The sequence below is a fragment of the Motacilla alba genome, chromosome 5, assembly GCF_015832195.1.
Source record: "Motacilla alba alba isolate MOTALB_02 chromosome 5, Motacilla_alba_V1.0_pri, whole genome shotgun sequence".
In the NCBI taxonomy this organism is placed as follows: domain Eukaryota; kingdom Metazoa; phylum Chordata; class Aves; order Passeriformes; family Motacillidae; genus Motacilla; species Motacilla alba.
Window position 1 is genome coordinate 35,478,822 of NC_052020.1, and position 16,124 is coordinate 35,494,945.

The 16,124-nt window shown below is 39.9% G+C and overlaps 1 protein-coding gene across 1 annotated transcript in view; it reads left to right on the forward strand.

Annotated features, from left to right (window-relative positions):
- The first annotated feature begins 2,804 nt into the window (after positions 1-2,804).
- NUBPL (nucleotide binding protein like) overlaps positions 2,805-16,124 on the forward strand; it is a 78,769-nt gene continuing 65,449 nt past the window's right edge. Inside the window, exons 1-3 of the mRNA XM_038137812.1 lie at positions 2,805-3,015; positions 3,898-4,045; positions 7,516-7,550. Of these exons, the coding sequence (XP_037993740.1) occupies positions 2,875-3,015; positions 3,898-4,045; positions 7,516-7,550 (324 nt within the window). The 5' untranslated portion in view covers positions 2,805-2,874. The remainder of the gene's footprint in view (positions 3,016-3,897; positions 4,046-7,515; positions 7,551-16,124) is intronic.

The following is a 16,124-nucleotide window of genomic DNA, read 5'->3' on the forward strand; positions in this document are numbered from 1 at the left end:
CAGAAATGAGATTGGATATTTTTTTAAAGTCACTTACATCCTGCTGCACACAAACCAACCGAATTATCTACGAAGTAATTTTTCAAATGTTATTTAATTTTTTAATTTTTGAGTTATTTTGGCAAGAAATCTTTCCTAGCTATACCTGTATACTCTTAATTGATTTTGGGTAGAGAAAGAATATATTTAAGCACAAGACAATCTAATTTGACACAAAAATCAGTTCTATTTTTATCGTGTTATTGTTCAGGTTGAATAGCAATTTAAAGTCTATGAAACATTTTCCTACATTTACTCAGAGAAAACATTATCAATTTGCATTAAAATTAAATATTGCATCTTTCATTTTGTTACACTTTTGAAAAGTCTGAAGTGGAATTTTCTGAAATATACTGAGATTACCTTTAGTTTCCATCAAGACTCATGTCTGACAGTAAAAATTTTGTTAAATTTTGGTTGCATTTTCCTAGACTCATATTTTACCACTGTAAGTAGTGTTGGGTGTTGTGCAATAACATACCAGTTAAACAACATAGAACAATATTTTCAAATGTTAAAATTTAAATGGGAAGGCAAGAGCAATTGTGAGAAGTGTACAATACATAAAATTGTCTTCACAATTAGTAGAGATAGAAACACTACCCAATCAAAATGCAGTGCATTCCACTAAAGTCAAGGTATTTTGAAAATGCCTGCTGTACTGCTGAGCAAATTGATCCCCTTTCTAATGGCCAAATACAACATTTCATACTTACATTCTATACAACGTAGTGCCATGTTAGCTACCCTGCTAACAGGGTAGTTAGCAAACTAATGCTAGAATAATTTATTAAACTAAAAATATTGAGGATTGTTAGCTCAACTGTACCTTGTGCTAGATCAGTTTTACAAAACCCCACAAAAATATTTGCGTATTATTGTTGTTGGTGTTGGACTATTCTCAAAATGAAGAAGTGTATTGTACATTTTCACCATGTTATTTTCTCTGTGAAGGCCTTGAAGTGACCCATATCTCAAGTGTGTGCCTAGCTGTGATCCCGCAGTACCGACTCCATTGATGCGACGATGCAGTATCTTGCACTTTAACACTGTCTCCAACTGTTCCAGGTAGGAGAAATAATTGTGCAAATTTCCTGCAGTGCAAAAGGTAACATGATTTCCAGAGGCAGTGAAAAAAAGCCCTGGATTCTATATCACAGTTTCAAAACAAAGTGGCTTATTAGTTTTCAGGATTCTTTTTCAGTTTGGTTTGACAGTAGGATAAATTACTGGGAAAGGATTTGATCTCTTCAGGTGTCTGTGGACATCTGCAAAATACAGGTGTTTGTAGATAGGCAAAATATGCTCATGTGGGTACATCAAAAATGTAGACTGAATGAGAATCACTTCAAGGATAGAAAAAACCCCCCTATTTTCAGCATTGTAATTTATGTGTTGTACCTGAGCACTGGAACATGCCTTTGGAAATGGTGGGGTTTAGCAAAATGCTTGATTAGAACTTTTAATAATATAATTGAAAAAGAAACATTTAAAATGGTTAGAATGGAAAATTCTGCTCACTGTGAAAGAGAGGAAATGTTTATTATAACACTTTAAACTGATGTAAAATCCTCTGATCCATTACATATTACGACTGACACCAACAAAAGACTCTGTCTACACTGTATTTTGTATTTGCAAACTAATGACCTGAAATTGCTAAGATCTGAATTATTTCTATAATATCATTTAGCTGAATAAGGACTATTAAGGGAATTTTAAGAGCAAATAATGTCAAACCAATCTAATTTCCTTCCACAAGGTGGTTACAAGGATTGCAGAAGGGAGAAAAGTGGGAGACGATGTGTATCTTAAAGCTTTAAGCAAATCTCATGTGACATAAAGAACAGAAATGGGTTTTGATGAACTTTTACTGAGTGAGGGTAAACTGGATGGAAGATCAAAACTATCACCAGAACAATGATCAGTGCCAAAAAATTGGACAAGAGGCAATGGGCAGAAACTGATGCACAGGAAGTTCCACCTGAATTTGAGGAAGAACAACTTTGTGGTGCAGCTGACCTAGCACTGGAACAGATTGCTAAGAGAGGCTGTGTAGTCTGGTTTTTAAGAACCATCTGGACACAATCTTGTGCCGTGTGCTCTAGAATGACCCTGTTTGAGCACGCATGTTGGACCAGATGATCCACAGTGGTGGCCTTCCAACTTGACTAATTCTGTGATTCTGTGCTTTAGTATTATTAAAAAAAACTAACCAACCAAAAAATACAAATCAAAATAAGCAAAAACCCCACCAAACAGGTGACATCTGTCTCGGCTACAGGTCTCTTTGTTCTTTTACGTAATAATCCAAAGGAGGAAATGGGATATATTTATTATATTTGCAGAGGACACAAACCAAGACGGGACCGAGCTCTTGCCCAATAATTTTGCGGGCCAAGATGGGAATTCAGAAGGCACCGACGAGCCGAAGGACCACTGCAGATAGCGCCAGAACGAGCCTCTGCGGGGACAAGCGCAGCATAATGAGGAATAAGCCCGAGGTAGTTTGCATTGCGTGCTGATCCCGTGGCCCGGTTTCCTTACAGACAGCGGCAGGGATCTGCTTTCCGTGCTGCTGCTTCTCAGTGCCGCTGCTCGGTGCCCTCGGCGGGAGAACGCGGATCACTTCCCGCAGCTCCGGAGCCGCGGCACCTCTCGGCGCCACACCCTCAGCTCCGGCAAGCTGCGCGCTGCCCCCGGGGCTGCCGGGCCCACCCAGCGCCAGCGCCAGCCCCGCCGGCGTGCAGCGGGAGGGCGGGCGGAGCGGCGCGGGGGGCGGGCCGAGGCGCGGCCGCACGGCGCCATCTCAGCGCGCCCGGGGCGGCCGCGGGCATGGGAGGCGCTGGCTGGCACTGGGCGCTGCGCGCCGCCCGCCTCCTGCCCGGCGCCGGCGGCGGGAGGGCTCCGGCGGCACGGCGGGGCGGCCCGGGCTGCGCGCCCGCCGCTTGCGCCGCTCCGTCCGCCGGCTCCGCGGTGAGTGAGGCGGGAGCGGAACGGGGCGGGCGAGGGCCGGGCTGAGCTGGGCTGTCCCCGTGCTAGCGGCGGCAGGCGGGATGTTCTGGCCGTGCGCGGGTGCCCTGACGGGCCGTGTCCTGCGGCAGCCGGTTCAGCAGCAGCGTCCCTGCGGGAGGGGATGCGGTCGCTGCAGGCGTTGGCGACGGGGGCCGGTCTGGGGCAGCGCCGGGCCGGGAGAGGAAGATGGACGGGCTCTGCCCGCTTTTTAGCCGGACTCGCGTGAACTCCGTGGGAGCAGTGCGGGGCGCTAAGCGCCCGTGGCGGTACCACTGTGCCAGCCGGGAGCAGGTGGGACGCTGCCTGCGGGGATGCTCGGCTCGGCCTCTCCGTCCGTCCAGCCGTGTGGCTCTCCTGCTGCCGGAGGAGCGGAGCGGGGCGCGCTCCAGCGCCCGCACATGTGCGATGCCTGTGGCTCGGCTCAGGGCAGGGACAGCCCTTGGGCAGCTCCTGCCCCTCAGGTTCCTGCTCCTCCGCTGGTGCTGTGTTTGTTGTGCTTTAAACAACTGTACCGAAAGGACCGCCGAGTCTAGTCTGTTTCACAAAGCTTCCGACTTTTAAGCAGTGTTTTGGTTTATTTCAACGCATTTTTTTTCTTTGACTGTTAAGATCAAGCATATTTAGGTGTTTGTGCAAAAAACATGTGACTGGTGTTATTTTAAGTTGGCCCAGTCCTTGCCTGCCTGTGAATCAGACTCCCTTTGGGAGAGCCCCTGTGCAGAATGTTTTTCTAGACAAGTGGTGAAAATATCTCAGGGTGCATGTAGGTTCCCTCCTGTCAGCTTTCTCTGTGAGAGCTGTGGGTTGGTGCACGTGCATTCACTTGCTTTTTGGTTTTGTTAGTCCTCAAGCTCTGGGGATGAGGCTCTGAGGGACAGACGTGCTCGGATCCTGTCACGAGGGCTGCCAAAGCAGAAGCCCATAGAAGGAGTTAAGCAGGTGGTGGTTGTGGCTTCTGGAAAAGGGGGAGTTGGAAAATCAACAACAGCAGGTAAGATTTCTTTTTTTTAAAAGTAATATCCTTTGCACATTTTCTAGTATTTTGTATGGAATATTTAAGTGCTTGTGTCATTACCTTGTGATTGGGTTCCATAACACTGCCCTTCATCTCTGACAAGTCCTGTTGCAGCCATTGAGAATTTACTTGGATACAGAAATCTTGGCTTTAACTTAGGTGTGAATTTAGCTTTGAAATCATATATTTGTAATAGTACAGTGCTGTTCTGAGACATCAGGGCATCTTAAGAGGTGATGTAGGCTGAGGTGAAAGGGATCATATGCTAGTGCAGTGACACTGTTCCTCCTTCCCTGGCCGCTTAGGTGTGCCTGTACAGTGCCTTTCTCTGTGGAGGATACGAATATTTAGAAAGTTTCCGGATCAGGACATTGTTCAATTTTCTCAACTACTTATGTAGGTGTTTTATAAAGAAAAAGTGAAACAGTACTTATAAACCACACAAATTGATCAGTGCTTTGTGAAGTACCTTGAACTCTTCTCTCAACTCTACCATTAGGTTTTGAATTAATTTTTCTCTAATTTTTTCTCTACCACCTGTTTTTAGGTGGTAGAATGAGATAGTACGTGGGTTGCCAGTACTCAGAAATTGATTTGAACTTAAACAGATGACAAAAGGGAAGAATATTTGTTGTGCTGTCATGTGCAAAAAAACATTTGCTGTGCCTTCTTACAGTGGTTGAGGGAAGAATGACTGGTATCATCATCCTGGACTTCTGCAAAACACTTGGCACTGTCCTTCATGACATCCTTGTCTCTGAACTGGAGAGACTGGGAGTTGATGGATGGACCACTTAGTAGATGAGGAATTGGCTGGATGGCTGCACTGTGTCCTGGTCTGGGTCCCTCAGCATAAGAAGGACCTGTGAGAGTGTGTCCAACAAGTACCATAAAGATGATCAGAGGGCTGGAGCACCCCTGCGGTGAAGACAGGCTGGGAGAGTTGGGGTTGTTTAGCCTGGAGAAGAGAAGGCTTCAGGGAGACTCTTAGAGAACCTTTCAGTAATTAAAAGGGGCTTACAAAAAGGGAAGAGTATGACTTTTTTTTATGTGGACAGATAGGACTAGGGTGAATAGTTCTAAATCAGAAGTGGAGAGATGTAGATTAGCTGCTAGGAAGAAATTCCATACTGTGACAGTGTGAGGCACTGGAACAGATTGCCCAGACAAGGGGTGGTTGCCCCGTCCCTGGAAGTATTGAAGGCCAGGTTGGATGGGATTTTGGACAACCCTGTCTAGTAGATGGTGTCCCTGTCCATGGCAGGGGTTTGGAGCTGGGTCATCCTTAGGGTCGCTTCCAACCCAAACCTATGATACTACCCTATCCTATGATACTACAACGCTGAAAGTAAACTTCTTGGAAAAGATTTGTGTAAAGTGTTAGAAATGTGTTTAAAGATCTCTTTCTTAGCATCTAGACTGGGGAAGAGTCATCCTTTAGTTGAAGGATGTCTGCTGGTCCTCTCCATGTGTTGTGAATAACACATGGATGTAGCTCTTAATGTATAATTTTGGACTTTGTATTTCAGCCATGCTTGAAACAGACTAATTGTCTCATAATTTCTAGAACAGACTAATATGATATCTGTACTAAAAGTAACTGTTCTTAAAAAAAAGGTTTCTTTTTTCTCTTTAGCTATTGTCTATTCTATACATAGGATACACCTACCTGTACAAAGACATGCAAAACAGTTAAAACTTGTGTTTCTTAACCATCAAAAGGTATATCATTACTATACATAGACTGGTTGTTGCAGGTTACTAAAAATACCAAATACCTGTTCATCAATTGACAGTTTACAAAATGAACATAATTTGAAGAGCAAATTCAGATTATTCTCCTCATGTCTGCAAACAAATATCTGAATTCTTGTAACTGGCATCTGTGTGCAATTTCTACATAAAATTTAACACATGTATAAATAATACTTAGAGCTGTGAGTTCATTCTTGTGCATTTAAAAATAAAAAATCAGGGTTCAACAAGCATTAAATAAGATATTGGAAATGTAAATAAAGCATTTACATGTATCTGTAACTGACAGCTTTTTTAAATGAGTGTTTTAGTTTGTAATATTGAGAAGGAAATATATATTCTTGTTTACTACCATGAGGATAAATTTCATCCTTCATATGAGCAATTGGATGTCAGATAAGTTGTATAAACAAAAGTATTGCATGGCGTCATTACTGAATTATGTACTTAAAATTATGTTCTTACTTGAGGTTTGTGAGGAGCATGTTTGGTGACAATTCTGCTGATGCATTTTGAGAGCAGGAGTTGAAAAGAAGGGAGACTAGTAAGCACCTTTAATTCCTAAAGCACCACAGGAAATATCATCAGTCTTGTGTATATGTCAGAAGGCCTGTCAGGGCATTTTTTTGTTTTCTCTAGTATAGTTGTGTTTTAGTTGCTCTGGATCTCCATTTCAGGAAAAGAGTGTCTGCATTCTGGTCAAGTTTGTCAGGGTCATTCCCTAACCTGTTGAATAACTCATTCTTGCATATGGCTTTCATGTTGTAGTCTCTGTTGCTTTCAGTGCTTTTTTGTCTTTGGGAATCATTGTAGTCAATGATTAGAAGAAATTATGTTATTGGAACAATATTTTTCAATGCATGTTTAAATACTTTCATTGTTTTTTTGTTGTTTCTGTTTTCTATACCAAAACTTCTAGGAGGTCTCCCAACATAACTGAAGCTGGTGAGCTATTAAAGATACCACTTGCACATGCTATTTAGTTATGAGAGTTAAGTACTGATGGAAATGTAAAAGCTTTAAACAAATGGTCTTTTTAGTTGCTTCATCACTCTGTCTGGTTTTTGTTTTTTCTTTTAGTTACAGATGCTTTCAGGTAGATGTGTCTTTGTTTGCTGACATAAAAATCAAGTGGAAATCATGCATTACACCTTATTCCAGAAAACATCTCTGTTCAATAAACAACAAATCAAAAAAAGGGACATGATCATCTCTTTGGTCACTTGTTTTAATAGTTTATTTCAATGCTTAACCTAATTTCTAGCTTTATGAAAGTTCGCTAGAGAGTGTGGTGAAGGTTACTGATGGTAGTAGTTTATTTTTATAGTATGGTGTCCACTTTCAAAAGTGGGTACTTTGAAAAGTTTTTTGTAATGTCATTATTTGGCAAAATACTGAGACTGTATTATTATTTTGCAGTGTCCTCTAGATGCAAGTCTGCAGTTTTTTGCGGATTAGTTTGAGTTTGTTTGCTGGTCAACAAACATGGTCTGAAATGTAGGTGCAGCTGTCACTTAAACTGCTAATGTTGTAGACATGCAGGAAGCTGGGAACCAAGAGATGATGTCATTATTAAATAAGTGTGTTGCATTTATATTTTCTCTTGTTAGCAGTGATAACATTCTCAATATTGAGAAATTAAGTTTTCTTACACTTAATCTTTTTGTTTTTCCTCCTCTTCTTTCTTACAGTAAATATAGCCCTCGCCCTAGCAGCAAATGATTCGGTAGGTGAACATTTAATTATCAGTCTTAATGTGAAATGTGTGTCATAAATAAAATGGTTACTGCTGAGGGCAGTCACATACATTTAATATAATTAATGTTTTTATTTAGGTAATTTCTAATTTGTTTTTGGTGGGCCTTTGAGTTTCTGTCAGTTTGTTTCTGTTTGATCAGTACCACGAATAATTTGGTAGATCTCATCCTGCTTCTGGGTTTGGCTCTGTCCTTTCCCTGGTGTGTCACTGAGTTGAACTGCAGTTCTGGAAGGATGTGCAGATGTTGCAGAGAACACTTCTGCAGGTTGGAGAAAATAAATAATTCTATCAGTTCAGAACACTGACTTGAAAAAAAATAGGAGTTTGTGCTGAATAGTGTCCAAAACATTTTTTTAACAGCTCCACAGATTTACTGTTTCTGGAGAAATTATGTATAAAAATACTTGATAAACAGCTAAGGCAAAAGACCCCAAAAACTATGTATCTTCCCTAAAGCTTAGAAATACAATTTTTTGAGTGATTTTCCACCTCGATATTACTAAAACTGTTGCCTGGACTATAAATAGATGGTAGGAGCCATTCAAGAGTAAAAACCACAGGTGTTTGTTATGTCCACCTGCTGCTGTGGACTGGGAGTAGTTCCATCGTGCACGTTATTGCCACACAGATAAACTCAGAAGCAAGCCTCCTTTGCAATGGGAGGGTGTGTAATGCAGGCTTTTTGCTCATAAAACATTAAATACAAAGCATACTCAAGTACTTTAATCAGGCAAATGTAGCATCTTCTTGTTGCAAAAGACAAGTAAAACAAAAACCAGGTAGGAGTGAGGACTACATGCAATCTGCAAGCTTCCTGGAGGAATTTATTAAAAGATTTAAAAATATTTCCATAAGCTCAGTCACACTTAATAAAAAGAGTGTTTAAAGCTTTTATGAAATGTGTACTCTTTGTGATGGCATCTGATCTTGTTATTTCACAGTCTTTAATTCTGTGTTTTAAATAGACTGTTGGAATAATTGGATCTCAGAGAAAAATCTGTCATCTTGAAAAGCAAAACTGCTTAAGTGGTTCCTTCTAATCAACTTTAAAACATGGCATTTGCTCTAATACTTTTGCAAAAAAAAAAAAAATCAGTCTGCAGTGTGATCTGTGTTGTGGGATGGCTGTTGAGTAGCTCCATGGAAACCATGTCAACCAGTTGCACATAACTTTCTGTACCAGTTTATGTGTTTTTAAGATGGTGTCTGATACTTCTCAAACATGCAGTTGTGTGCATTTAAAAATACATATTTAGATAAAGTATCTCTTAGTAATTCTGACATACACAAGTTTTGGGATTATGCCCTTTTTTAGGAGTTTTGATGTTACAATTTTGTGGTGGTGTGTGAAGTTGGAGGCCAGCATCTGGTGGATGTTAATCAATGAAGAGCAGCTGAAATTGATGAAATAGCTGTGAATTATGTGAACTGGTGGTCACGGGTTAGCAAGCTGTTACTGTGGTGAAATGGTGCATTGATGTAGTTATAAGTTAGAAAGTATGAAATTAAGGTGGATTAAATAAACAACTGTCTTGTTGGTTCATGCATTAATATATTTTTTCTTCTGTGGTTTATTTTCCTTAAGATAATTATGATATGTGTCATGTTTATGTTTAACCTTTGGGCTTGAAGTTGCTGGTTTGTTCATTTGTGTACTCGCATTGATTTCAGTTCATTAATTTTGTGAGATAAGGTTTTAAAATTAAAATCTCTCTGACCTTTTTTCCAGGCTGGAACTGTCTAGTGCTCTGAATTCTAGAAATCATTGCAATTTTCAGTTTTGTAATGGTGAATGAAGTAAATAAGGAGGTTGTTTTTCAGAGTGCATTGGTGCCTTCTGCTGTATTTTATAGTGAATTTCTTTGTCCTCAGGTATGCAGCAATGGATGCCTTTATTTTACATCTAGTGACTATTGATTGTGCCTCACCTTGCCATGGTTTTTGTTTCTTCATTGCTATTGTAAGTTCATCTCTTTCAGAAGAGGCAGTAATGATTGTTAATAGATCAGAGCTTTGGGAGGCCCCTGCAACTTCATTAACTGCCCTTATGTCTCTTAAAAACAAAACACAAATTGATAGAAACTGATCTTGAACTGGACGTACTGCTTAAAGGAGGAAAGAAAGGACTTGTGGAGGAAAATGGGTCACCATGACTATAAATGTCTGTGTTTCCTTCATTAATCTGTGTTACAAGTTCTATGCTTGTCACTGGTGTTCTTTTTCTAAGATGAAACAGGTTGTAGACTATTGAAATCAACTGTTTTCTGGTGAGTGAGATCTATGAAAGATCCTCTCCTCTAAGAGTAGACTGGATTAGAGTAGATTCTTGCTGCTTTCAGTAACAGCTGTGACATCTTATTGTTGTTTGGTGTTATCGTTAGTTAGAAGATTACCAAAGCGTAAAGGATTTTTCGTCCTCTTGATAAAATAAAACATCCTTCCATCTTTTAAAAATTTACTTTCTGTAGTTAAAAAACTAAACAAATCCCCCACAGTTTCTACTGATATGTGTATTTTAATTTTAAAATGGAAGCTTTTTCGGTTATTGTAGTGATGGTCTGAAATACTAAGGCATCAGCAGAGCCTTGGACATTGTCACGGTCACACAGTGTTGTTGGCAGAGCTGGGATTAGAATTTGAGAGTTCAAAGTCTTGCATGCTGGTACTCAGTCTGCTTTGCATATTTTTACCTCATGGTTACAGAGTAAATAATTCAAGACAGAAGTTCATTTAGATGCCTAGATACCATGTCCAAGATGGAGTAGTTTGGTGGTTTTTATTTAGTTTTGTTTTGTTTTTTTGGTTGGTTGGTTTTGATTTTTGATTCAGAGCCAGGGAAGACCAGCCGGGCAGCCTTATGCCTTCCTAGCAATATTACTTTGTTTGGTACCCTGGGTTACCTGTTGTAGCTGGATTAGTTAAGAGATATATAAACTCTTGGTCCTGTACCAAGGCCTATAAATCTATAGTGTTCTTTTTGTGTTAAGAAATAACTTAAAGTTTTACCCTTGTGTTCTTTTCTTAAGTGCTTGCTTAGCTTGACAGCTGATTCTTTTCATTCTTTTGATGTACCAGCAGTCAGTTGTGCTCCCCTGGGAGCACTTGGGAAGAATTTTTGGGGTTTGTGCCAGGACAATTCATATTCAGACTAGAATGACTATTTATGAAAGCTGCCTGGCCAGAGACAATTTATTGTAGTAGAAACAAGTTGAATTAATAGATGGCAGCAATAATAGGGTAGGGATTGCTTGTTTATGAACAGAGTATTTTAGTGAGCAAACACCAGCTGTGCATGACTAAGGATGGCACAAATCCAGTTGGGAGGCTGCATGCTTGTGCTGTCACTATGAGGCAAGCTCCCCAGTCAGATTTCCTTTGGCTCGCCTTTTCATTCGGGAAGATTTACATTTTCACTATAGGATGAAATGTTTTTTGTGTTGTGAAGGACAGAGGAGGAAACAAAACCATATGGCCCAAGTTAGCACGTACGCATAAGCAAGTGGCTTCTGCCTGCAGTACTGGGGGCACGTGGTGAAAGGCAGCAGTTTTCCGTATTCTGGCGTCGCTCCAGGGAGTTACTGGGTGGAGATGCAGACCAGGACCAAAGTGGGGAAGGCACGAGGGGTGATTTTTATGCGAGGGAGCGGCTTTCCCTGTTTTCCCCGGCCAAGGCCCCGGGTGCTGCGCAGCGCGGGGATGGCGGCTGCGGGCCGGCAGGGGGCGCGCGGGCCGCGGGCGCTGTGGCGCGGGGCGGGGCGGGCGCTCCGCGGGGTCGCGCCGTGTCCCCCGGGGATGCCGCGCTGTCCCCAGGGGATGCCGCGCTGTTCCCGCGCACCGCGCCTGTTCTTCTCTTGAGCCAGGAATCTCGCCTGGGTATCCCCCCCGCAGGCGGGGAAGAGGTTTATTCCGCCTGCCTATATAGTAAGTTACACCATAGTGATGGTGCAGGTAGGACCCGACTCTTCCTGTCAGCTCACTACTGTGGTAGTAAGATTAATTTTCATTTCTTCAAGCCGTGTATTTAATCAAAACTCACACATTTTGAAACTACTCAAAACCCACCCAGGTTACTCTTTTTACATTCCAGCTGGCTTTTTTTTTGGTGTTTTGTTTTGTGTTTTTTCTTTTACTATTTGGCTTGTGTAATCAAACTATTTCTCCCCAGGCTAATATCTGCTGCATTCATAGATGGCTTTACAATGCATATACATTTCTTAATGGTAAGGAAGAAATTCCATGTGGGAAAAGAAATTTAGAAGAATTTAGATAATAATGGGATCCTTCACTGAGTAATCATAACATGAAGACAAGTTTTGACTTGCTTTGTCCTCTGCCTATGCAGCTTTTCTAATTGTTTGGGTTTGATTTCTGGGTATCTTTAACTCTGTTGCATAGAGAATCAGAAGAATTTAATCACTGTAGCTAAGGTCTTCATGCATGTTTCTTAATGCTGAAAAGTTTCAATAAAGCTGGAGAGGAGATGCCAGTTAGAATTGATTTGCTTTATTTGCAATGATAACTTAGCTTCTAGATCAATTGAAAAAAATGAGATAATAAAGCTTTAAAATTTTGATGTTTGTCAAATGAAAAAGAATAAAATTAAAAATATATTTTAAAATAGACCTCCTAAAATATATTACTTAAATCAGATAACTATATGCTTAATTTGAAGAAAATTTCTTTTTTTTTTGGTCTGAAGTTAAATATCCTTAGTCTTCAAGTCATTGAAAGATACTAGAGAGACTGATGTGAAAGGTGGACCCTTTTTTATAATAATTTGACATGCTGTGAAAATGGAGAGGCATCTTGTAGAGATGTGGTAATGCTGGGGATTCTGTTTTTGTAATTTTATTTTCCAAATGGTTCTGTATTGCATTCTTTTTCTTCAGCAGGATGGATAATGTGCAGAAAGGCCAACCAAGGTTGAATTACTGGTCCGCAGTTTTTAAGAACTTTGAGTAGGAGCTAGCGCAGCCTGTTGTGGAAAAGAAGTGCTGGGGAAGTCCTGTGGCTGGCAGAAAATTGAAAACACTTCATATAAATGAAAAGGGCTTTTAAACCAGTAGCAGACTGAGTGTTTAAAGCAAGTTTGCATTTCTAGGATAGAGTGAAGAAACTGCAGTGGTACATTTTTGGCTTTAATCCAATTTACAGCTAGGCACTTAAATAGTGTGCGGCTGAAAGAGTTAGAGAATTAAGGATTAGAAGATGGCTATTCATTGTGTCAGTATGTCAAATGAGGAATCCATAGCCTATCCTGATTTTAAAGTTCCCTTTTGTCCTATGTGTTTCTGCTTGCACTTTGGGATTAGCTCTAAGTCTATAATGACATTAAAAGGGTAAATTGAGAGTCCTGGTGGTGGATTAAGAAACCAGCTTTAGAGTAACTGGCACCTTCACTTAGCAAAGCTGGAATTTCTGTCTCTGGAATGGACTGCAGCACTTCTAGTGTAGGAAATTCTTCACTGTATAAAACAATAAAAGCTCATTAACCTGTGCCTTTATCCCTCCCAGGCTAAACACCAGGGAACTCTGGTGTTTGGCAGAGCTGACTTCAAAGTAAAGTACTATCTACTAGCATCCAGTAGGGATATATATACCCTACCAAGTATGGGAAAAAGTCTCAGAAAATATGAGCACAAATGAAATTATTGCTGTCAAAGAGTCTTTGGATGTTTAGCAGAAACACCAGCTGTGTTGATTAACAGCTATTTGTAGAAGCTTTTTGTGAACGGTTAATTTTATTAGTCTTTAATCAGGTCTGCTCCTCAATAAAACATTTAGCAACATGGAAAAAAGCGATATCACCAGATTTTCCGCTGCACGCACAATTGTGTGGAGGGGTCCTTTGTGATAAATGAATGAAACGGGTTGCATTTGGTTGAAAATTTGTTACTGGAAAATCTAATTGATTTCGTAGTCAACATTCCCTGAAAAACAGAAAAGGGAACCTACATAAAGGAAGTGTAGGGAGGGACGCAGTTCTTAAGGATCTGTTCCAAGAGCTACGAGGAGGAAAGACATGGATCATTTTGTCATTAGCAGTAATTTGTGCCACCTGAACGAGGATTATGTACAGTAACTTTTGCCTGCCTAAGAGAACAAACATAATAGCAATTCAATACTTTCTAATCTGCCTAAGGAAAAGAAAAGGAGGCAAAATTTATTAGTTTTTTACATGACCTCTGTCTGCCAGGACTTTGGCCTTCAACAACTTCTTTTCAGTTTTTCCCCCCAAAAGAATTACGACTAAGTTCAGAGATTGAAAATCATTAATTTAAAATACTGCTTTCTTCCAAGTCTCTGTTACTCTCAAGGCAGTGGCCAAGTTCAAGGACTTAGCTGAAATTTAATTATGTAGAGAATCTTGCCAGAGAAGGTAAAGGAAAGGATCTTTTTAGTGAGGTTATCTGTGCCTGTAATTTGTACTCTGCACAAAATGAGGCTGTAGAATTCTCATCTCTCAGGGATATCTGCAAGAATATCTTCTTTATCTGTTGATGTAGCATTTGGTTTTCTTGTAAGTATAGAATCTGTACCTGGTGACTGTGAAAACTAGTTTTTGATTCTTCATGTAGGTGAGAGAAGTTTCTAAACTAGAATGAAAACTTCACTGTATTTTTAATAGGTTAAGAGCTGCAGTGATTATGTTACTTATAGTACCTTACAAAGGATGTTTGTCAGAAATCTTTAGAGAGGTCTAATGGACAAATTAATATTTTGCTGAGAAGATTAGTGATAGTGAAGTAGAAAGAATTACTTAGTCAATGATGTAAAAATAGAAGATGGAGTTATAGTTCTTTATTCTGTAAATTTTTTTTATGTTCTTGAGGTCACCAGTGATCAGATGAGACCATGATAGTACCAGTACTGCAGAAATAGCAAATCCTAGCAGTATTTAGCCTGTGCTAGAGACTGTTTACCTACAGTGGGGGAGCCTTAAAAGCCTTGATAAGAAGGTAAATGTGAACGTTTGTGAGTTTTTAAGTAAAGCTTTTGCTGACATAGGAGTACTTTTGTATTTTCATGTGCTGACAATATATTTATTTCTTATTTCATGGTCTCTGCCTGATGGGATTTTGATAAGGATCTTATGCTGCATGAAGAGGTCAATGATACTGCATGTGTTTGTATATTTTTTCAAAGTAGCTTCCAGTGACCATGATTAAATCATATGGGAATAGTTACATTGTCACTTGTATCTTTAGTGCTTAAGCTGCAGAATTTGCAGTAAGGCAACAAAAAATAAGGTCTCTAGAAAATATTTTCCGAGTGTAGTAAACTTGAAGATTGATTCAAACTTTCTTTCACAGCTGGGCAGGTGAAAGGAAAAGGACAAATGTTAACTTGAGAACAGCTGTTTTGAACTTAGTTATTGCTATGCCATCTGGAGAGATGGAATGCTGTTTGTTTATTAGCACAGGAGAGAAATATGTTTATAAGGAGAAAATACAGCCATAAGGAGATGGTGGAGTTGCAAGGGAGGCTGTAGCAGTGGTGTGTGCTGCGCTCTGAAAAACACTTAGTAGCAGGGGGACTTCTACATGCTTGGGTGTGCTTTAAGTATTGCATTTCTGTCTGTGTAATGAGTATTATTTAAGAATAAAAGGATGCACCATTGGTATGAGAAGTATATGTATATCAAAATAATGTCAGAGGACATAAGAGGAATCTTAGAGGTTTTTTTCCCCTCCTCCTTTTTTCCTAAGTTGCCTTTTTGGTTGTGCTTTTGATTCTCCATAATCCATTCCTTCTGCCCAGATGGTTTTCCTTACCATGTGTGATGTTATGTATATTTTCTTGGGATTTGTTTTAATACAATGCTTTGAAAGATCTGCTGTTTTATATGAGATTGGGTTGTATGGGGAGAAAAAACAATTTATTAAAATCTAAATCTAATTTAATTTTTTAATTATTGTAACTCTTGCATCTGGATTATATTTCACTCAGCATGAGAAGTATCTGGTAATTCTGATTAACAGTTTCATGTGGTAGCATCCAGGTGTGTGCATATTATTTCTTCTCTTGGGGATTTAAAACATTGCAAATGCTGGAAGAAATTGTCTGGACTGTACTGTGCATGTCTTAAAAAATCCCTTGGTGACTGCCATAATACTTTTCTGAGATAATTAAACCTTGAGTAAAGGGTTCTTGGCATTCTAGGGATGTTTACATACTGCAAAAGCAGGGATATTTGGGAGAAATAAAACCATAGCTTGTTGGGCTGATGCTTTCTGTGCTTCTAGGCATTGTGAACTCTACTTATCTAACATGTTGAATTCCTTGGTAAAGTAAAAAACCCTGCCTTAGGCAATTTTAAGTGAGGTTTTGTCAGTGATTTAAAGATTTCTGAAAGACTTTTTTCCTATAATCCTGTAGAAAGCACCAGGCTTACAGGAACACTTGTACTTTTGTTAACATGAATCGTAGAAACTTGAGAATATGTTAATTATTCTTTGTTTGAAGACAACAATTTTATTGAACCATATCCATATCCATGAAAAGCAGTGCATGTCAGAAATAGGCACTTTTCTTACTTTT